General features: G+C 37.5%; 2 protein-coding genes across 2 annotated transcripts in view; one reads left to right on the forward strand and one right to left on the reverse strand.

The window, feature by feature from the left end:
• Positions 1-4,207, forward strand: part of LOC136850867 (glutamine synthetase-like) — a 14,592-nt gene extending 10,385 nt beyond the window's left edge. The window contains exons 2-3 of the mRNA XM_067124902.1: positions 1,533-1,711; positions 3,039-4,207. Of these exons, the coding sequence (XP_066981003.1) occupies positions 1,543-1,711; positions 3,039-3,967 (1,098 nt within the window). The 5' untranslated portion in view covers positions 1,533-1,542 and the 3' untranslated portion in view covers positions 3,968-4,207. The remainder of the gene's footprint in view (positions 1-1,532; positions 1,712-3,038) is intronic.
• The window catches only part of pug (pug C-1-tetrahydrofolate synthase, cytoplasmic), a 168,307-nt gene extending 148,917 nt beyond the window's left edge, over positions 1-19,390 (reverse strand). The window contains 1 exon segment of the mRNA XM_067124898.1: positions 19,242-19,390. Coding sequence (XP_066980999.1) covers positions 19,242-19,375 — 134 coding nt within the window. The 5' untranslated portion in view covers positions 19,376-19,390.
• Positions 19,391-24,242: the final 4,852 nt, after the last annotated feature.

Consider the following 24,242-nt stretch of genomic DNA (forward strand, 5'->3'; position numbering starts at 1 on the left):
TACCTCTCTTATACCTACATTCAATTTAGCTTCTCGCAACATACGTTTTTATTTTACCATGTTTTTTTTTTCCTATAAATCAAAGATTATCTTTTATGTTTTTTCATCTGGCATTCACACGCACTTCGGGCTTTCTATAAAAAAAACATTGGGCTTTTTATAAAAAATAAAACTTCGGGTTTTCTATAAAAAAACTTCGGGCTTTTTATTAAATAACTTCGGACTTTCTTTAAAAAACTTCGGGCTTTCAATAAAAAAACTTCAGGCTTTCTATAAAAAAAAATATTCCTGTCAGCTCAAATGCACTTGTACTCAAGATGTTACAAGAATTCTATAAAAAGAAAAATTCAGGCTTTTATAAAAAAAAAAACTATTCCTGTTAGCTCAAAAACCCTTGTACTCGAGATGTTACGAGAATGCTTATTAATAAAGCTGAAGAAGAAAAAAAAAACCTTTCTACAACACACAAACACACGCAACATACGTAAAATACACATACACAGTCTTCAGGAAAATACGATTCCATCAGTAACTGAAATTAATTCTAATGTCCGACTCCATTTATTTCTCTCGAAGGAATGTATCGATTTCAGGTAATCAGCATCACTGTCCACGTGAGTGGGTTTACTTCTGGGAGTTATGCCTAATCGGATTCTGAGATTCTGTGAATACATACATACATATATACGTACGTACATCTGTCTATCTATATGCATTTTTTTTTATCTATGTCTACAGATGTATATAATATTGCAAGTAATGGAACTACATTGCCATTGTATCTAAAAGCAATTTCATCTAAGGAAACATTTTATTTAAAAAAAAATTCATATACTTATATCAGCGCCATTCGTATTCCATACATATAAAATATCTAAAAACTTACGTAAAATCATCAACTGGCAACTCTAAGCAATAGTAGCATGCACATAAAAAATCTAAAAACTATACATGTGAAATCATCAACTGGCAACTCTCAGCAATGGTAGCATTCATATAAAATATCTAAAAAACTCTACATGTAAAATCATCAACCGGCAACTCTCAGCAATGGTAGCACTCATATAAAAAATTTAAAAACTCATGTAAAATATTCAACTGCAACTCTCAGCAATGGTAGCATTCATATAAAATATCTAAAAAACTCAACATGTAAAATCATCAACTGGCAACTCTCAGCAATGGTAGCACTCATATAAAAAATTTAAAAACTCATGTAAAATATTCAACTGCAACTCTCAGCAATGGTAGCATTCATATAAAATATCTAAAAAACTCAACATGTAAAATCATCAACTGGCAACTCTCAGCAATGGTAGCACTCATATAAAAAATTTAAAAACTCATGTAAAATAATCAACTGCAACTCTCAGCAATGGTAGCATTCATACAAAATATCTAAAAAACTCAACATGTAAAATCATCAACTGGCAACTCTCAGCAATGGTAGCATTCATATAAAATATCTAAAAGACTCAACATGGAAAATCATCAACTGGCAACTCTCAGCAATGGTCTCGTTCTCTCCGTAGGCTCAGCACAATGTTTACGAGCGGAGGCTCGGCAACCAACAAGACGGTATTGGACCGCTACCTGCGACTTGATATTCCGGACCAGAAATGTCAGGCGATGTACATCTGGATTGACGGAACGGGAGAAAACCTGCGTTCCAAAACGAGGACCTTGAACTTCACTCCCAAAAGTCCAAGTGGTACGTGAGAGGAGCGCTTTTGGGAAAGCTTTCCAAGTCCCTTAATTTTAGTTTTTACATAGTTTTCGACCATTTTGACATTTATTTCAGTACTTTGCCCTTGGGCAGCTATAGAAACAGACAGTTACGCTTTATTCTAGCATATGTATGTATATATAGAATATATATATATATATATATATATATATATATATATATATATATATATATATATATATATATATATATATATTAAATATATGCCACTACTTCTAGCAAACTTCCTTATGAAAGTAACAAAGATTTTTTGAGAAATATTGACGCTTAAACCGCTGAGCTGGAAAGAGCAAAAAAATTAAACCCCTTAGGAAATTTTTCAAATAATTGAATTACATTCACATGATCACCAAGGCATTAGCCCACCTTTCTCGTCACCACAGGAAAATCCTTTTGATATAAGATCAAACTAGCTTGCGGAAAAGATATAAAAGACATTGAGATAGTTTTTGCATCCAAGCGACCTCAACGTCAGGAAAAGAAACCAGTTTGTGAAAGGCCTCAGATCTAGACTGTAATTCAGATGATCATATTATTATAGGCATTATCTTCTCAATTATTTTCAAGGCTTCCTTCGGGGGTTCTTTTGATAAATTACCTTCGCCGTTATTTAAGGGTCAACCTTTCAATAATTTCCTGTCAACCTACACTTCAGTTTATATATATTTATACTTTAAGAATTCTAGCATATAAAACATTTTTTTTAAAGACACTGCGTAAAAAATCGTGTTCAAATCGTTTATCACGTTGGCCGTGTTGATACTCTAACTCGGTTACGTGACTAAAATTGAAAAATGAGGCTGATTATGACTTTGTGGCCAAACTGTTCCCTGTATTGGTCAATTTTTCTGGGTGTAATGTCAAAGCACGCGTGTGCTGTTTTTAGCCTGAACTCATTTCTAGTCACGTAACCAAGTTGCGTATCCATTTTTAGAGAATATTTTACATAATTTATATATCATAAATAAAATTATCATTAATGAAGCATGATTAAGCAGGTTTCCAAGAAGGTCAATAAAATTATCAGCAAATTTATCAGACAAAAGGAGTTTCCATTCTCCATCTGAACACAATAGCCAGTTACGCGGTCATTATCACTTTCACATATCTCATTGGATTTCAGTACATGAATTACAAGACGGAAATGATTCGCCTATACTGTCATGCTAAAATAGACAATATGAAATGCAGTTAATATAAAATTGTATGTAAATTAAAATTTACATAATAGCTGTGTTTTAGGACAAAATGTACTTTTGTAAAAAAAATCTCAATTTCTTCTACCGAACAGAATTACCCATATGGAACTTCGATGGGTCTTCCACGGGCCAGGCAGAGGGAAGCAACAGCGATGTCTACCTACACCCAGTGGCAATGTACCGTGATCCCTTCAGGCTAGGGAACAACAAACTAGTACTATGCGAGACCTACAAACATGACAAAACCCCGAACGAGACGAATCACCGCTGGCGATGTCTGGAAGTCATGAAGAGAGGCGCTAGTCAGCATCCCTGGTTTGGCATGGAGCAAGAGTACACCCTCCTGGACGTTGACAACCACCCTCTGGGGTGGCCTAAGAACGGCTACCCAGGACCTCAAGGACCTTACTACTGCGGCGTCGGAGCCAGCAAAGTTTACGGCCGCGATGTTGTCGAAGCTCACTACAGGGCTTGTCTCTACACGGGCATCAACATTTCCGGAGAGAATGCCGAGGTCATGCCTGCCCAGTGGGAATTCCAGGTTGGTCCCTGTGAGGGCATTTCCATGGGCGACGACCTCTGGATGGCTCGGTACCTCTTACACAGAGTGGCTGAGGACTTCAACGTCGTTGTCACCTTGGATCCCAAGCCCATTCCAGGGGACTGGAACGGCGCTGGGATGCACACAAACTTCTCGACCCAGAAAATGCGCGAGCCAAACGGCATAGACGAGATCGAGAAAGGAATTGAGAAGCTTTCCAAAGTGCACACGCAACATATCATTGCCTACGACCCTCATGGAGGTAAGGACAACGAAAGGCGTCTGACAGGCCTTCACGAAACCTCGTCCATCCATGATTTTTCGGCAGGTGTTGCCAACAGAGGAGCTTCTATTCGCATACCGAGGGGCGTGTCTGAAGAGAAATGTGGCTATCTTGAAGATCGAAGACCTTCCTCAAATGCTGATCCCTACTTGGTCTCAGAAAGACTGGTCAGGACGATCTGCCTTGACGAGTTCTAATTAAGAAGGCCCTTCTGTATTTAGTCATGTAGAGAAGGTTTACGAATAAATTAAGTTGGAGAACAATAAACCCAAATCCTGTATTTTTCTACGTATATATCATGGTGTTTTGAAGTAGTACCAGCGTCTTCTTATACTGTTGTTAATATTTCTAATATTTGACTCTTACTAGAAACGGATTACTTTGAAATACTCTTATTACTAACTTGCACAAAATGAAAAATAAAATGAAGAAAAACATCTGAGAATATTCCTCTTTACTAGCAGCCCTCATGAAACAGGAACAAAGAACAACAATACACGGAACAAACACTGAGCTTAGAAATACTGTCAACAACAACAACAATTGAAACAATCATTCACTACAAACATGGAATATGATCAACAGCTTAGGAGTCTCTTATAAAAACTACAATACCGATGACAATAAAGAAAAAATACAAACATGCCTGTGACGATAAACAAAAAAACCGGATCATGTCAAGATTAGCGAACCCACTCACAGCAGGGTTCGCTATTCTTTACAAGAAGATTATTGGGTTTGTTTTTCTTTACCTGGGAATAATCGGGTACGCTGTTCTAGACATGAACACTTCAGGTACCAGACATTTGATCCCCCGGGGGCTAGTACTAAACAAGGTGGAAATACATTCGACACGCCCCCAGGGCTAGTACTAAACACGGCGAAACAGTGTAGGTGAATCACTGTTTCGCCGTGTTTAGTACTAGCCCTCGTGTGGAATTGGAGTTCGGACCGGGAAGGGTTGGCCATTCTTCACACGCGGATCATTGGGTTCGCTGTTCTTGACCATGGAGATGTTGGGTTCGCTAATCTTGACATGATCCAGAAAACCTTAAAAAATATTCGATAAGCACATCTGGGGCGCTACAAACCAAAGCACTCCCAAATCACTAATGAAGACCAGGAAAAGGGGTTTAACCAATGGAAAAGTAAGAAAATATTTATAAAAAAAAATCTATTGGTTACTCACCAGAACGCGTAGCTCCTCACTAAAGCTTGCAGAAATTACCTGGAAGCAAAAAAAAAACAAGGTTAAAATAACTCTAACAATGAAAAAATGTACAACTGCCTAATGATGAAAGTTTTCCACACTCGAGAAAAACACAAGTAGCCAGATTTCGTTTCTGGTATTATTATTATTATTATTATTATTATTATTATTATTATTATTATTATTATTATTATTATTATTATTATTAAAATAGTTTAACCAGACCATTGAGCTGATTAACAAGGAAAGGGAAACATTAGACGTATCACACCAAACATGAGGAGGCTGAGTTAAAGATGGGAAGTTATGATATTGCAGCAAATCAACAATAACAAAATTTAGAGTCGGCTGAAGTAATTCGACATAAGACGAAAATGGCTGAAACACAACAATGAACCAACAATGACGCTGAGTTTATCATTCTCCTCTAACTCGATTTGAGAATCCAGTTCTCCAAATACCTTTGAGATCTATTGCAGAGAAAAAATATCACCGGGACACTACCTGGTATCAGATTTAAAAAAAATAGTAAAAATGAACCGAAGTTTCTTCTGCGCAATCGAGGTTTCTATACAGCCGCTACAGCGTATAATCGGTGGTCTCGGTATAATGAATCTTTAACCACGGCCCGGTGGTGTCCTATCCTATATCGTTGCCAGAAGGACGATTATAGCTAACTTTAACCTTCAATAAAAATAAAAACTACTGAGGCTAGAGGGCTGCAATTTGGTATGTTTGATGATTGGAGGGTGGATGATCAACATACCAATTTGCAGCCCTCTAGCCTCAGTAGTTTTTAAGATCTGAGGGCGGACAGAAAAGCCGGCACAATAGTTTCCTTTTACAGAGAGCTAAAAAAAGGGCTGACAAATATTATTCAAGATACAGGCTAAAATGGAAAGATGGAGACGTCACAGATACCGGGGGATATAGAAGAGAAAAAGAAAACCCACCACACTGCGGCAGATGCCATAACGATTAATATCCCGAGTGGCACCGATGCGCAGTAGGTATGCGCACACAAATAGACACGCTTTTAAAAACACGTACAGAGACAACCTGGGTCCGTAAATTTTTTATCCAGCACAAAAGGAGGTAGCGTATGAGCAGTAGTGGCCTGTCAAGTGAGAGAGAGAGAGAGAGAGAGAGAGAGAGAGAGAGAGAGAGAGAGAGAGAGAGAATTCTTTGTAGCGACCAAGAGGAAACCACTCTGTGGTGAACAAAAGCCTGGAAGATGTGGCAGCGTTAGGACTAAGCAGCGATCACTGAGAGAGAGAGAGAGAGAGAGAGAGAGAGAGAGAGAGAGAGAGAGAGAGAGATGGGGGACTTCTACTAAGGTATAGACACTTATTCCTATTGTTTCGTTAGGACTAAATCATTTCACAATTGTGATGGGATTTTTTTTTAATATTTTGAATATGGTTCATATCTGTAATGCGTCCAACTTTAAGCTGACTTGACTTCTTTATTCAAACTATTTTTTCACAGTTTTTTTAAATGTATATATTGGAAAACCATCGGTTTCTATTTCCCCTGCATGAAGCTTTTGAATGTAACGCCAGTTAAAAAATCCAATGGCAAATCAATCTTTTGAGATGGCGGTGTTTAAAGTGAAAATAAAAATGCCAGTTACTTTGTCGGAGTGATATTACTTAACATAATGCAATGCTAAATATATAAAGATTAAGTTTTTTTTTTAAAACATTTGCAAGCATTAAAACGACGTAACAGTTTACAGTTTTACAGGTCAATGACGTAGATTCGTCAAGACGAAGCACGGGGCCATTCGAACGTTTCCTAATTGGTTAACGGGGCCATTCGAACGTTTCCTAATTTGTAAACGGGACCATTCGAACGTTTCCAAATTTGTTAACATTCTCGAGTAGGCGGAAAACAAAGGTCGTTGCGCCGTTATTCAAAACGGGATAGACAGGTCTTGTAAGGTGACTTGTCATGGCCAATGGTTTTCATTTTAAAATGAATTTTCACAGTTCAACTTTTACGCCAAATCTACTTATCCTATACGTTTGCAATTAGCTTCAAATCTTCCATGCGCTTTGATACCTCCGTATTCTAGGCGTCTTACCTTCTTAACTATCACACTCGTTAGCAAATTCCATTTATCAATTTAGGCAACAGGAATACAAATAAAATTCGAAAGAAAGAGAGATCCAAAAAGGATAATAAATTCGAAGAGCACCCGGTTAAAAAAAACTGCCTGACGTTAAAATAAATAATCTTCGCAACAGCAACAGAACTGGAAGGTGGCACTATGATATCTAGACGTATGACATGAATACTCAGAGAGAGAGAGAGAGAGAGAGAGAGAGAGAGAGAGAGAGAGAGAGATACTCCCTGGTCAAGAGGGGTCATATGAAATTTCCACCACCGAGTATAATATTGACAGGAGAAGCGTTCCCCCCTCTTTCCTCTCTTCTGTGTCTGTCTGTGTGTGTGTCTGTCTGTCTGTCTCGTTTTGTATTTATTAGGACTCCCATGTGACCTAGGCCACAGTCAGCCTGTCACTTTTCCAGCAGTCTTCTGACACCGGTGTGCTCTAAATCTTAAATATATCGTGTAGGTAGATCAAGAGGCTGAATTCCAAAAAAGCTTAATTCTGAATATGTTGCTGTTTTTAGTCTTCTATTTACTTATATATATCTAGCTAATTATCAATACATACACATTCATTATTATATATATATATATATATATATATATATATATATATATATATATATATATATATATATATAGATAGTCAGATATGGTTCCTTTGTTTAAAGCCAAAAGGGACAGCGATGACTCTACAAATAAGGGAATAAAATTACTCAGTAAACTCGGTTTGCAGGTGAAGTCGTAAGGTAGGATTTTAACTGAGACAGCAGACAGATGACAGATACCTCATTGTCCTGTAGGAAAACGAACAAGCAACACAAACTGCAGCCACAAAAAAAACATATAAATCATGATACACTAAGAGCATTGCACCTTTACACCTACAAGAGCAAAGGGACCAATCCGCCGACTTTAATCATTAACCCAAACGATGTATCTATCTCGGCATTTTCTTCAGATCATGAGACTTAATCTGCGCCGATCCCTCCTCCAATGAATAGTGATGAGATCGATCCGATGTGAATCGCTCCTCAAGGGGAAGTGAGGTAAGAAAGAAATAAGGAGGAGGAAAAAGGAGATTTAGTTTGAAAGGAACTGCAGCAGGTGTGGTGTTATATCATCAGCCCGTTTCTGAGAACTCGATGCTAGTGAATTACTTTCATCAGAATGTTTCTCAGAGATTAGATCTCCATATTTTTTTTTTATTGTCAGGTCGTGCATAATGCCAGTCGTACATGTGTATGTATGTATGTGTATACACACACATTATACATATGTATATATTTTTTACAAATATATACATATATATCTATAAACATATACTTATAAAAATATATATACATACATATTTATACATCTATATATGTACATTTATATATATATATATATATATATATATATATATATATATATATATATATATATATAAATATAAAAATAAAAAAAAAATATCGCAAAGACATCAACCAATAAACATCCCTTTCAAAGCCAACAGACTCCACCAATAACATATATAGACCACATAATCACTACCAACATTTCTCAATTCTTGACAAATCCATCTATAGTCATGAACACCTACCTTTCCCTAGTTCCTCCAACTTCCCGATTCCATTCCCTTACCAGAACTTAGGCGGCACTTATGCCCTCAAGTGTCGACTGCATCCAGTGGCACTTTAAGTGCCAGAGCAATCGGAGTGCCATCAACTCGGGAATGAATATTTCAATTTCATGTCGTTCTCGTGGCAACAGATCTGTCACATTCGGGATCCTGAATTTCTGTCGCTTCGAACATGGACGGAAAGTAATTGCTAACGTGAACAAGTAAAACATGCGCCGAAGTTTCTTCGGCACAATCGAGTTTTCTGTACAGCCGCTACAGCTTATGATCAAGGCCACAGAAAACAGAGCTATCTTTCGGTGGTCTCGGTATAATGCTGTATAAGCCGCGGCCCATGAAACTTTAACCACGGCCCGGCGGTGTCCTTTCCTTTATCGTTGCCAGAAGCACGATTATGGCTAACTTCAACCTAAAATAAAAACTACTGAGGATAGAGGGCTGCAATTTGGTATGTTTGATGATTGGAGGGTGTAATGATCAACATACCAATTTGCAGGCCTCTAGCCTCAGTAGTTTTTAAGATCCGAGGGCGGACAGAAAAAGTGCGGACAGAAAAAGTGCGGACAGAATAAAGTGCGGACGGACAGACAAAACCGGCACAATAGTTTTCTTTTACAGAAAGCTAAAAGAAAGTAAAAGATGTACAACAACTCAGGTAGTATAAAAGCGCACCCAAGACCTATTTAACGAGACATCTTCAAGATCCCCATCTTCTCTTCTACGCGAAAACCACTCCTCCTCTTTCTCTTCACTCCCTTCCCTACAACTTCCTCCTTTTTTTCTCTCTGCAGAAAAGTAAAATAAAATAAAAAAGAAGAAAGAACAGGTGGGCCAAAAGCTATATCCGTTGCCAAGCTAGGTACTACTGGTCGCTAGCCCGGCCTGACTGAGGCGCGTAGAATGGGTCATTTCAGCTCCACTTCCGAAGTTGAATTGGACTCATACCTACCCCTTTAGTTCAGTGATGCGTTTAAATTACCGATTAACCCCCACCCCCCTTTTTTTTATTTGTCTTTCTTTTTGCTCTTCTTATCTGCTGTTGAGCTGTGAGAGAATTTTTGCCCGTCAGGTTTGATTTTGTCTCCGAGGATGCAAAGATTGTACATAAATTAAAGAGAGGTAAAAGTACGTAATTCTATGAAGTAGAAACTCAAACTCACTTTCTCTCTATCTATAAACACAGACACACATTATATATATATATATATATATATATATATATATATATATATATATATATATATATATATATATATACATACTGTATATATGTATAACTGAATCACGAAAATATGGAACGTGATGAATATATAAATAAAGAATATATTAATAAGAGAGGACAGAGTATATTTTACCTTGTGTGTGTGTGCGTGGGTGCTTCTATACTCTTATTGGAAGAAGTGGGTTCAATTTTTCTGTGAATTATCTCTTACTAGATTAATTTGAAGAGGCGAGTCACGTGCATGATACCTAGCCGTTGTTGATGACAGTTATTTTTTTTTTTAAGTTTTCTGAAAAGCATGTAGGTTCTCTCTCTCTCTCTCTCTCTCTCTCTCTCTCTTCTCTCTCTCTCTCTCTGTCTCTCATATACATATATAAATATACACATACATACATATGTGTATGTATATATATATATATATATATATATATATATATATATATATATATATATATATATATATATATATATATATATATATATATATATAATAGAGAGAGAGAGAGAGAGAGAGAGAGAGAGAGAGAGAGAGAGAGAGAGAGAGAGAGAGAGAGAGAGAGAGAGAGAGACCTACTTACACCTCTCAGACATCTTGAAATATAAAATTATCATCAAAAACACGAAATAAGATCACGTGACTACCCTCTTCAGATGAGCCGAGTAAAAGAGATAAATCATAGAAAAATTGAAGCTACTCAACTCAACAAAGGCACAAAAACACACAGACACACAAAACACACCCACGTGATAAAATATAAACTTCGTCCTTTCTTATCAAATTACCGATCCTCGAGGCAGGTACAAGTGCTTGAGACTCGAATGTTTTATTTTTCTTAAGAGAAGGACAATTGTTTATCGAGAAACGCCACGATAGACAATGCATTTCCAGGTCAGGCTTCATATCAGACTATTGAGGATAAGGACTTTTCCTTGATAGTGACCCCAAAGGTTTTCGGAGGTCGTTGTCTAAGACTAGTATTTCTTGGGAGGTCATTATATAATAAGGATAAAAGGACCTTTCCTAGATAGTGACCCAGAAGGGTTTTCGGGGGTCATTGTCTAGGACTAATATTTCTCGGGGTCATTATCTTTATGATATTTACAGCCTTTTGTTTGTGTGTTTACGGTCATCCCCAACTGGCTTGTACTAAACACGTCACAAAGGTGGCCACATACCGGGTTGAAACCCTTGGGGGGCCTCTATCTAGGAAAGATCCGGATAAATATTGAGTACGTATGTACACTAGAGATTCATTTTCATGTATTCTAAGGGATAATCTTTTCGACATCCTTTTATCTTCACTTTATGCTTCGTTTATTTAATACTCTTTATTATTTTCCCTCTCGTTTATTCATTTTTAAGCCCTTCCTGGACAAACCACAGCAAATACCCTACAAGAAAATACCATGTCATACGCCAGAATTGAATTGAATTGAACTGAATATAGAATTTAGGCCAAAGGCCAAGCACTGGGACCTATGAGGTCATTCGGCGCTGAAACGGAAATTGACAGTAAAAGGTTTGAAAGGTGTAACAGGAGGAAAACCTCAAAGCAGTTGCACTATGAATCAATTGTTAGAGAGGGTGGAAAGTAAGATGGAAGAAAGAAAATGAAAGGAGGTACAGTAAAAGGAACGAAAGGGGTTGCAGCTAGGGGCCAAAGCCACGCTGCAAAGGACCTTAAGTAATGCCTACAGTGCACCGCATCAGGTGCACAGACGGCACTAACCCCCACCTAAAGCCCTGTCCACACTAGCGGGCACTGCCCGACGGGCAAACACTGTTCCCATAACCCGTTCCACTATATTGACAGACCGAGTATGGAGCCAGAATGATGCGACTGTCTGGTAACACTGCTTCAGAAGCGAGAGAAAACACAAACAGCTGGAAGTGCCCGACGGGCATGCCCGCTAGTGTGGACAGGCCATTAGGGGTCATATTCCAGAGGGACGGACGAACCAGCCTTTCAAGATAAGGAGAACTGTAGTAGTTATAAAACAAAGAAGCAGGATTAGAATCCCACAGGTATTCTAAAGGGAACACTTTGACCCAGGCAGTTATTACTGTCATCCAGTATATGTACATTTTTTAGAAGTTGTTCAATTATCTTTTTCTGTGATTTACCAGTCTCTGACCATCATTCATTTTGCTTGGGCCACTTGTCTGTTATCATTCATCTCGAGTGTGAGTTTTTCCCAAGGTATAATGAATACAATATTAAACAATATTTGTCGCTTAATATTTGTAAGTATAAAAAAATTACTAGTATGTGTGAAAATTCATTTGTATATATATGTATATATATATATATATATATATATATATATATATATATATATATATATATATATATATATATATATATATATATATATATATATATATATATATATAGAGAGAGAGAGAGAGAGAGAGAGAGAGAGAGAGAGAGAGAGAGAGAGAGAGAAAGCGCCTACATAATATTCAGACAACCTGAATAAAAATAATTATCATCAGCGACAGGAAATCCTTCACGTGACTCCTTTCCAAATTAACCAGGTGAGAGAGAGAGAGAGAGTTACGTATCTTTCAGACAACTTGAAATATAACTATCCTCAGCAACGACAAGAAATCATTCACTTGAGTTCTCTTCAAAGTAACTGAGAGAGAGAGAGAGAGAGAGAGAGAGAGAGAGAGAGAGAGAGAGAGAGAGAGAGAGAGAAACCTACGTATCTTTCAGACTTAAAGAAAAAAACTATCATCAGCAACGACAAGATATTCACGTGACTCCTCTTCAAATTAACGAAGTAAGAGATAATTCATAGAAAAATCGAACCTACTTATTGCAAGAAAAGCACGAACAATCACACATACACACACACACACATATGCTTTGTCCTTCCTTATCAAATTACAGTTTCTCGAACATTTCATTTTTCTTGTGAGTGAGACAAGTGTTTATCGAGAAATGCCACAACAGACAATGCATTTTAGGTCAGGCTACTCCTCAGATGATTGAGGATAAGGATAAAATACTGCATGTATATGTATACTTCAAATTAATTTTCATACATTCAAAGGGATTATATTTTCGACATCCACTTAAGTAATGCCTACAGTGCACCGCCAAGGATTCACTGTATGGAGGTCCCATTGCAAGATAGCAAGAGAGAGACATTCAGGAAGCACAGGACTTAGAACAGTGCATGTATATGTACACTTCAAATTAATTTTCATACATTCAAAGGGATTATATTTTCGACATCCACTTAAGTAATGCCTGCAGTGCACCGCCAAGGGTTCACTGTATGGAGGTCCCATTGCAAGAAAGCAAGAGAGAGAGAGACATTCCGGAAACACAGGCCTAAGAAAAGATCATTTCAAGGCCAAAACTGTGTCAACAACACAAAGCCAAACTCTCTTGCTCAGGTCGTACACCCAAGGACGACTTAATAATCCGGCTGCTATGTCGAAGGCCTAATAAAAGATGACTTGAATAAAGAAGACTGGAATATAAATGAAGGGCAGCACAAAGACTTGGGACTGTCACACTTCTAACACGTGAGATGCTAAGGTATCTAGTGTGTGACAATGTGGCATCCACCCAGCGGCACTAGAATTACGGAGTCGTTCCTACATAGAGACCCCCAAGGGTTTTCGGGGGTCGTTATCTAGGACTAATATTTCTCTTTTGTTTATGTTTATACGGTAACCACCAACGGGGCTTGTACTAAACACGCCACAAAGGTGGATACATACCGGGTTAAACCCCTTTTGGGGGTCAATATCTAAGAAAGATCCGAATTACGTACTTATTTTTTTCTTTTACTTTTTATTGAAAGGATGAAACTTACATTATTTACAAGGACAATATTTAAAATATGGTTACAGTATGCATCAACACAGTATACATAGGCATTTCTTTACACAAGCATAATCCCTCTAAACAGACAATATACACATCTTGCTTTAGTAACTGGCGACTCAAAAACAGTAATTATTATACTCTTGTGAGAGAAACCTAAAATGGTCCTGTTAAACCTCTTGGAAATATACTTAAGTAGTCTCAGTAACATTACCATAATTCATTTAAAGTTTACGTACGGATAAAACAGAAGCCATGATGATAAAACAGATATGAAAATAATTAAGTGAAAATAACTCTATTGCTTATTACAAGGGAGTCCTTTGGGTTATTTAAACATTCGGTGGCTTAATACAACAGGTATACGATTATTTTTCTTTGATATAATGGCATTTATGCCCTTCAACGGCTAGAACACCGCCAGGGCGACGGTTCTAGTGGCGTCCTCGTTACTATAAAAGAAGTCGTTGGATTATTCGTGTGTGTTTTGATTTAGTGTTTCGGGTTTTGTATTTGGAAGTCTAGCATGCGTTCCCATCACCCCATCGCTCTCCCTCTCAATTTTTGAAACACACACACACACACACACACACACACACACACACACACACACATATATATATATATATATATATATATATATATATATATATATATATATATATATATATATATATATATATATATAACATATAACTATTCATTCAAAACAGTTTACAAAATGCAGCATTCGCCGGAACAGAAAAAAATTATTAACTGCAAGACAGTAGGGGCAGAAAAACCCCAAAAAAATATACCTCCAGAGGCCAAAAATACCAGAGAGAAACCAGATGAAAAACACAAGATTAAAATCACAAACCTAACGAGTAAGCAAATATATCTGAAGGACAACCAAAAGTAAAATTAACACAGAACTGAAAAAAAACTGCGCTTATGAATACCGAGGTCATTAAAATATGGGTTTCATTAATGCAGATCTCTCATTTGACCTCGTTAGGGCCCAAGGGCGTCCCTGTATTTAGAGTTTTCTTCCGAGATATACAAGGTACAGGGTGGAGGAACCTGATCATTCGATACAGGATCCATTACCATTTTCTCGGAACTGAATTTCTTCTATCTTAGTGACGGCCGGAGAGCTGCTCTGCTTATGGAACCACCCGGTATTCGTGGAATCCATAAAAATATCCATTAAAAGGAGAGATACAAAATCGAACAAAGGACAGCTGCCATTTCAGGGGTACCATTCAAGCAACTCAGAAGGAAGAGACTATTTTTATTAGTTTTCTGTAAAAGAAAACTATTGAGTTGGCTATTTGTCTGTCCGCCCTCAGATCTTAAAAACTACTAAAGCTAGAGGGCTGCAAATTGGTATGTTGATCATCCACCCTCCAGTCATCAAACATACCAAATTGCAGCCCTCTAGCCTCAGTAGTTATTTTCTTTATGGTTAAAGTTAGCCATAATCGTGCTTCTGGCAACGATGTAGGCCAGGCCACCACCGGGCAGTGGTTAGAGTTTCACGGCCCGCGGCTCATCCAGCATTATACCGAGACCACCGAATGATGGACCTATTTTCGGTCGCCTTGATTATACGCTGTAGGGGCTGTACAGAAAACTCGATTGCGCCGAAGAAAGTCATTACAATGTTTACTATCATCTTCCACTCTTTGAATCTGGGACCCTTCCGTTTTGTGTGTTCCTATTGTCCAATGCCTATTCTTCCCCCTTTTCAAAGCTACTTCTGTCAAGTTTCTCTGTATTAAGGTCGAGAAAGCTATTACAAAACGTCTGACATATTCAGTATTTTGCTTGTTCTCGTCTCTGTACTCTTGTAAAGCATAATTTTTTTTTTTTTTTTTAATTTTTTTTTGTCCGCACGCGACAGTAAGCAGGAGGTTCCTTCGTTAGGAATTATTGGAACATAAGTATCTTTGAAATATATACAGTAATTTCCCTGGATTATTGAAATAATAATAACAACAACAACTGCAATAATAATAATAATAATAATAATAATAATAATAATAATAATAATAATTCCACTTCAATTACAACAGCAGTACAGCACATATCACAACACCAACGATCACCTTAACAATTACAAAAGGTCGTGTAGTAGACAACAAATGAAAGTCGTTTGAAGGACACTCATTGAAATTCAAACACTGTACATGGAAATCCAAGGACATATTTATGCCTTCCTTTCAGAAGTTATACGACCATCTGACTGTATACCATTCCGAATGTAATAACGACATTCATCCCTAAAATGACTACTCTCCCGGTAAGGAGGAATCCTTGGGCTCGTTTTAGCATTTACGAGGCGTCCCCATATGCAAGGTCCGTCAACGTGACTAAGGAACACACAGAATCTTTTAAAGAGAGTCCTACCGACCACTCACCGTCGTAAAAGCCACTCTGAAGGTGACTCTCTCTGCACTTCTGTTTGCCCGGCCTCCCGCGCAAATTGCCAGGGGAGTGCGGCAGGGGAAGCATCCCATTCTTTTCATATTTCTTCACGGGTCCTGTTTAGATGTGCTATCGCATTTACATCTTTTTTCTTTTGTCATTCCACGGATGGATGATAGTCATTTTCCGGTCTACCTACCATGCCCACAGGAGGAGAAACTGCCATTATTTTTTTTTCTTCATGGCAATTTGCGTCGAAAATAATAAGGATAATTGCTTGAGCCTTGTAACAGCAAACAGCGCCTTCAATAAGTTATTCTTTATTTTTTTTTTTAGGGGACCTTGAAAGGTACAAACGTCAATGCTTCCGTCTATACAGGGATAGGGTTAAAAGGAACAACTGTGAGACTGTATTTGTTTGGTGCGTTTCTGTCGTCAACTATGGGATGTTATGTAAAATATGGCTTTCCCTCGGACCTCCGCCTTCTACAGAGAGAGAGAGAGAGAGAGAGAGAGAGAGAGAGAGAGAGAGAGGCTAGGGGTAGTAGCAAGGGGTGGTTGACAGCGAGCATAACAAACTTTCCCAGTTGCCTCAATCTTAACTTTCACCCCTTGCCATGAACTTTAGGAATATTTTTCGAGCATTTACCTTTCAAGGATCTCCTGGTGCTTAAGATTAGGAAGTTCACTCCGTCCCTTCATGTAAATGACAGATATTCTGTTCTTGAGCAACATCCAATTCTTTCTCTGTCTCGCCTTCGAAGTGTATATTGGCATAACTTGAAAAAAAATCTGTATTTAGTCTTCGTGTTTGACTTCATCCTTAGGCTGTACTGTGCGCAGCAAGCCTTTCAAATATTTTGGACATCCAGTATTGATAACTAGACGAGTCATTACATATATTTTAGACATAAATCTAGCAACAGTGATTCAACAATAACTGAAACTAGGAAATCTATAAATTCCTCAGTGAAACGTCCAGCCAAAAATTCTGGACACAAACACATCGTTTGGTTTCAAGCAATGCAAAAGCTCCTAACTAGTTGCTAGCAACAAGGAGGTATGAAATAGGCGAATTAACAGTCAGTACAGCACAGAAACTGTTGAGACAGAAAATGGATTACATGTGATATTACATTTTCGAACGGGAAAACGCTATGGTAAATTTATATTTGCAACGTAAAAAAATAAATCGTATAGCGTCAGTATATCAACACAATATCAGTTGTAACTGATTACAATAAGAGTCAGAAAGATAATTACCCAGTATGCATGTCTGCTATAAATTGCACAGTGCACCAGAGCTCAAGTCGTATGTAATAACCTACAATAAAATGACATCTGCCTGACACTAACCCAACATGAAATGGTCACCGCAATCTCTCATTATCCTTTCGTGTGTCTTAGAGGATCGTACAGACCCACCGCAGGCAATGCTATCTACCAAGCGCAATTACGTAATTATACTTGGCAACAAAAGTCGTAAGCAATCTGGAACGTCACGTGCACAATCTCTTGTGTTGTGGTCATGACCTTGAAGCACTGCGATTTCCCTGATAATGGCCTCGTGGAAGGTCGTCAACATTGAACCTCTCGGTAGGGGTCGGTTACATAACGTTCGGACTAAATTAGTTTCCGGATGTACGAGTTACTTTGCGGAAGTATTGGAGCATCTGCAGTTTAGGTATGAGGCTAAGTTTACGTTCAGCTAAAGAATGATGTTCAAGTCTACAGTTCTGTTCAACAGTAACTGTGGTTCATGTTTGATCTTTCATTAAAAAAGTTTCTCGTAAAAGATTCGATCTTAACCCAGCCAAATTAATACATGGTTTTTTGCATCTACCCGGCTCAAAACATTAGGATTTGAGGTCCACATCCCGTGTCATTCATAAAATGAAAATATAAATATCAATGAATACTTAAATAAACCATTAGAATGACGGACAAGTGAGTAAGACTTACAGACAGGAATGTACAAAGAGAAATTCTCCTCGTAATGGACATCAATTATTTTAAATTACTTCAGAAAAAAACGGGGAAAAAATGCTATGTTTGATAAGCTGTTACTGTTAAAGTACACTTGATGTAATTCATGCCTGAACCCCACACACAACTGGGGTTTTGTGGTTAAGAAACCAAGGGCATCATCACACAAGGAATTCCATTTTTATCGCACGTCGGTGCTGACACTCCTACGATTATTATTTTAAAAATTATTACAATGAACGTTATCATTACCAATTCCCTTCTTATCTGAAACTCACAAAGTTGCCCAACATTTAGTCGTAAGGTGTATTATATTACGATAGACGAGAGCTGCAATCGAATAATCGTGACGTCATTCATTAACATCAAGTAATCAATCAGACCTCAAGCTATGTGTCACATCGGGAAAAAGCGTTTATCGTGACTTCATTCATTAATATCAAGTAACCAATCAGACGAAGAGCTACGAGAAAAAGTGTTTATCGTGACGTCAATCATTAATATCAAGTGACCAATTAGGAGTCGCAACGTGTCCCGTCGTTGCTGGTTGATTGGATTTGTTTTCTACAAGTGATATGATATGATTGGCTAATGTGAAAATGACTATGCATATAAAATTCTTCGATGCATGATTAACGACCAGTGTGTGGGGCGGGGGGGGGGGCAGCGTGGAGGGGAGGATGGGCAACCGGGGTGGGTAGCGGGAGGGGTAAAGGATGGAAATTAAGGATGGGATGGCGTAGGATTAGATAGGATAAGATAGAGAGGGTCCTGGTCGTTTAGGCAGTGAGTCACTTAGGCCGTAACATCCAAACTGGCAAACGGCCGAAATGGGTGTATATATTGATCTTCGAGGGTTTAGTACTAAACACGGCGTCCCGAGGAGCCTCCGCCAAGTCTTACGGCCTAAACTTCATATGGCCTAAAGTTGTGACGGCCTAACAGGTTCACGGCCGAAAATAATACGACCTAATCGTCCCAAACTCGATAGAGAGCCTGATATACTCATTCGCAAAATGGAGTGATCTCGTTTTAAACAAAACTTTACCAAAGCACCTACCTCGTTTCCGAATTCCAAGAGTTGCGCCACCAGATGACATTAGGAAACAGCCGCAGATTAATCCGTTCTGTCCCCAGGAGAACATTCAAAGCCTTAATATTTCGGTAGAGGGAAAAACAATTTCTTCTTTCCATCGTATTTCAAAACTGCATGAAATTTCGCCTTCCTCACACCCGAACACCCTGCAGACCATAAAAGAACTGAGAAATACAGGTTGGAAATACTGCAATTGGCTTTGACTGTCAAAAACCATAGGTCGCTTAAACTACAAGCGGCAGTGAACTCATTCCGACTTGGGACCTTTAAAAATGAATGAATACCAGTTGTCTGGTTCTTTAAAAAATATGATTATTACTTATTTATGCCATCTCCACTTCACTACCGAATGAGGGAGGTGGTGGATAAAATAACAGTACTGTTCTCCATACAAATACAATTGAAATAGCTCTAAATAATAATCGTTTTTTTTCAAAAATTCTCTTTCAAGAGAATTGCTGACAAATAAAGATTTCATTTTAGTTACCCACCAATACTATCGATTATAAAGGACACACCAAGCATTCATGCCAGAGTTAGTTTTTTGTTATTACTTTCTACAAAATGCAAAACTTTTCGAAGGTACAATACATTAACTATTGGATGAAGTTTCTCACGGCAGTGCTCACTGTATTAGGTTAAAAGAATTCTGGATTATTACACCTCTTAGGTTAGAGGCACAATTATTCTAAAAAAAACTATCCGTTTTGAAGTATTTTTAAAGTATGCATCTTGACAATGCATATATGACTTCCATATCAATAATATATATGTATATGTATATGTATATGTATATGTATATGTATGTATATATATATATATATATATATATATATATATATATATATATATATATATATATATATATACATATACAGTATATATATAGTGAAAGACAAGACTGCTGCCAACCAAGCCACACAAGTCATAAAGTAAGTTGGAACCTGAGGCTTTAACCTGGGCAGGCTAACTACCTTGCATACCAGCGTGTTTTCCCCAACTTCCCGACTCAGAAGTGGACCAGTTGACAGCATTTCATTCGAATTATCCTTTCTGAGTGACTATGGTCTGACTCACATCAGGATCGAACCCAGGTCTTTCAACTGAAAGACAAGACCGCTGCCAACCAAGCCACACAAGTCATACAAGAAGTTGGAACCGAAGTACCACTGTACCTAAGGGTTTATCTGGGCAGGCTATATATAGAATTGGATACATATAATCAATAACAAATAACAAACTGGGCATAATTATTTAATGGAAATAAATAAGTTGAACTGAAATAAATAAGTTAAACTGATTGTAAGCTGACAATAAGATATACAATAACTCAGTAAATCTGTGAGAATAAAAAAACGTGCTTGAATATCAACACGAATATATGCAATAAATGCAAAGTCTGAGAATTTGAAAGAGCAAAAATACGACTTCCAGAGTGAGAATGATTCTGTGTCATTTAGCCATTATTGTGTGGTTAGGTGTCCTTTCTCAAGATTTGCCGCAAGGACAAGATAACCGGAATTTGACTGGAATGATCATTTCTAGCCGTAAAAAAATTGAGAGAGAGAGAGAGAGAGAGAGAGAGAGAGAGAGAGAGAGAGAGAGAGAGAGAGAGAGAGAGAGAAGAGAGAATTTCTGACTGCAATGAGTATTTCTAGCCAGAAGAATGAGAGAGAGAGAGAGAGAGAGAGAGAGAGAGAGAGAGAGAGAGAGAGAGAGAGAGAGAGAGAGAGAGAGAAAATTTGACTGCAATGATCATTTCTAGCCATAAAAAAAGAGAGAGAGAGAGAGAGAGAGAGAGAGAGAGAGAGAGAGAGAGAGAGAGAGAGAGAGAGAGAGAGAAGTAACAAAACTGACCACTCACGTCTGTTAATTTTTTCCCCTCACAGTCCTCACCTTATTAAGATGAAAATCAAAAAAAGAATCTTGATGACGACCAGAGAGACTATTCCTCATAATCTATGCTGTCCAACACACCCGGAAATCGAAACAGGAGATGGAAGACGAATGAGGCATCAGCTGAATATTCTCTGTCGCTTAAAGAACTGGTTCACCACAAGGAGGATCAAGGCACGTGCGTGAGACAGTTCATGATGGGAGAAGACCGGTTAAGATAATATCAACTCTTGACGTTACTTACAGGCAAATGGGTGAAACAGCAAAATTAAACACACTCTACTGATATTTTTTTTTTTTTTTTAGTTTACAGATTAGGTACTTAATAACAATATTAAAAAAATTAAACATTCTGCTGACATTTTTTTTTATAGATTAGGTACTAAACAACATTAAAAAACATTAAACTCAATCTGCTGACATTTTTTTTTACAGATTAGGTACTAAAGAACAATGCTAAAAAAAATTTAAACATTCTGCTGACATTTACTTTTTTTTTTTACACATTAGATACTAAACAACAATAATAAAAAAAATTAAACACAGTCTGCTGACATTTATTTTTTTTACAGATTAGGTACTAAACAACAATATTAAAGAAATTAAACACATTCTGCTAACATTCACTTTTTTTACAGATTATGTACTATATTACTTTGCTTTAGTGACTAAAAAAAGTGCTTGCATGCATAAGTTCATACATTTACTCACATCTGCACAAAAAATAATTGCCAATGCTTACCAATGACACCATAGGAAGTTGGATTCGATTTTTACAAATAATTCCCCCCTTACATTAACATATTTTATGCATGCTTAAAATTACTATAAAACATTCACGTTCCCTTCATTTTGGGTCAAATTAATAACTGACATAAAAATATTCCAGACAATTAAATTCTAGGCAGGTGTGAAATTATCCCATGTGCATTAAAACTCTTCTCAAGGATATCGTTTCGAAACTTACGTTCGAAGCTCGGAATAAACTGAGAACATACATAACTGTGTGTGAATATATATATATATATATATATATATATATATATATATATATATATACTATATATATATATATAATATATAATTATTCATATCATATACTGTATATATACATTATAATTATTCATATCATAGCATTTAAATTATAGTAATACCCAAAATTATGAATAGACGACTTATGGGAAGACACCCAGGACTGTTAAAACTATTTCTTCCTTTTTACCAATTTTATTACCTAACAAAAGGGACTTCCTGCAACAACAACAGCTCATCGCATCGTGATATTTACAAATGACAGAACGCATTATAAGATTTCAAGTCAGAATGTATATATATATATATATATATATATATATATATATATATATATATATATATATATATATATATATATATATATATATATATATATATATATGTGTGTGTGAGGCTATCAGTCGAGAAACATGCCAAGCGCCATCCTGGGTCAAAGTATTTTTAATTTATTATATTCTAAAAATGGCACCTGGCATGTTTCCCGACTGAAAAGCTCATATACACAGTATATACATTCTGAAGTTCTCAGAAGCGACGAAACACCCTTTCTTGACGTGAAGGTTCCTCCTGAAGAAGAATCCACGTTCCTCATTCCTTTGTAATTCCCCGAACATTTTGCAGCACTTTCGCATCTTACGTTATTTCGCGGCGAACCAGAAGATCAACCATGCATTGGAGATTTCGTGGAATATCTCCGTCGGCGCAACGCGTCATCATTCCGCTGCTTCCGTCGTGATGACGGGCTGAGTAAGTATTAAAACGCTCCAGATTTAATCATGGCCGGGAAAAACGTCAATCCCGGCGCTGACACCTCACGACTTTTTCAAGAAAACGAGAAAAAGTTTCCGACGGAGACTGACAGATGGTCCTTAAAATGAGAGGGGAAGGAAATCTGCTTTTCAGTCATCCATGAATATGATAAAAGTGATCCGTTTCAGATATCAGGGGGACGGGAGAGAGACAAACCGGCTCGAAAATAAAACCATGTTTTACTTATGAAGATAGCAGCGGGTGACCACCTCCTTTTTTTGAATGTTGAAGATATTCCCACATTTATGTCTACAGTATTTTTATTATTTTACCTCAACCACACAGAGAGAGAGAGAGAGAGAGAGAGAGAGAGAGAGAGAGAGAGAGAGAGAGAGAGAGAGGGAGGGGGATACGGAATTTCTTGTAATTAAAAAAAAAAGTGCTTGCATGCATAAGTTTATGCATTTACTGACATCTGCACAAAAATAATTACCAATGCTTACCAATGACACCATAGGAAGTTGGATTCGTTTTTTACAAATAATTCCCCTCTTACATTAACATATTTTATACAGATTCTTTCCCTACAAATTACGTGGCAAAGATCAACAGGCTTTTGTGAGGCCTGTAAGTATCATTCGTATATAGGAGTGACTCAGACCCTACTTAGCCACAAACATACAGCCAAACACACAAACAGGCAAACATACAGGCTCAGACACTACTTAGCCACAAACATACAGCCAAACACACAAACAGGCAAACATACAGACTCAGACCCTACTTAGCGACAAACATACAGCCAAATACACAAACAGGCAAACATACAGACTCAGACACTACTTAGCCACAAACATACTGCCAAACACACAAACATGCAAATATACAGACTCAGACCCTACTTAGCCACAAACATACAAACATACAGAATCAGACGCTACTTAGCCACAAACATACAGCCAAACACAGAAAGATACAAACATACAAACATACAGACTCAGACCCTACTTAGCCCCAAACATACAGCCAAACATACAAACATAGGCTCAGACCCTACTAAGCCCCAAAACATACAGCCAAACACACAAACATAGACTCAGACCCTACTTAGCCACAAACACACAGCCAAACATACAAACATACGGACTCAGACCCTACTTAGCCACAAACATACAAACATAGACTCAGACCCTACTTAGCCACAAACATACAGCCAAACATAAAAAGATACAAACATACAAACATACAGATTCAGACCCTACTTAGCCCCAAACATACAAACAT

This window comes from Macrobrachium rosenbergii, chromosome 22 (genome assembly GCF_040412425.1).
Source record: "Macrobrachium rosenbergii isolate ZJJX-2024 chromosome 22, ASM4041242v1, whole genome shotgun sequence".
Classification (NCBI taxonomy): Eukaryota; Metazoa; Arthropoda; class Malacostraca; order Decapoda; family Palaemonidae; genus Macrobrachium; species Macrobrachium rosenbergii.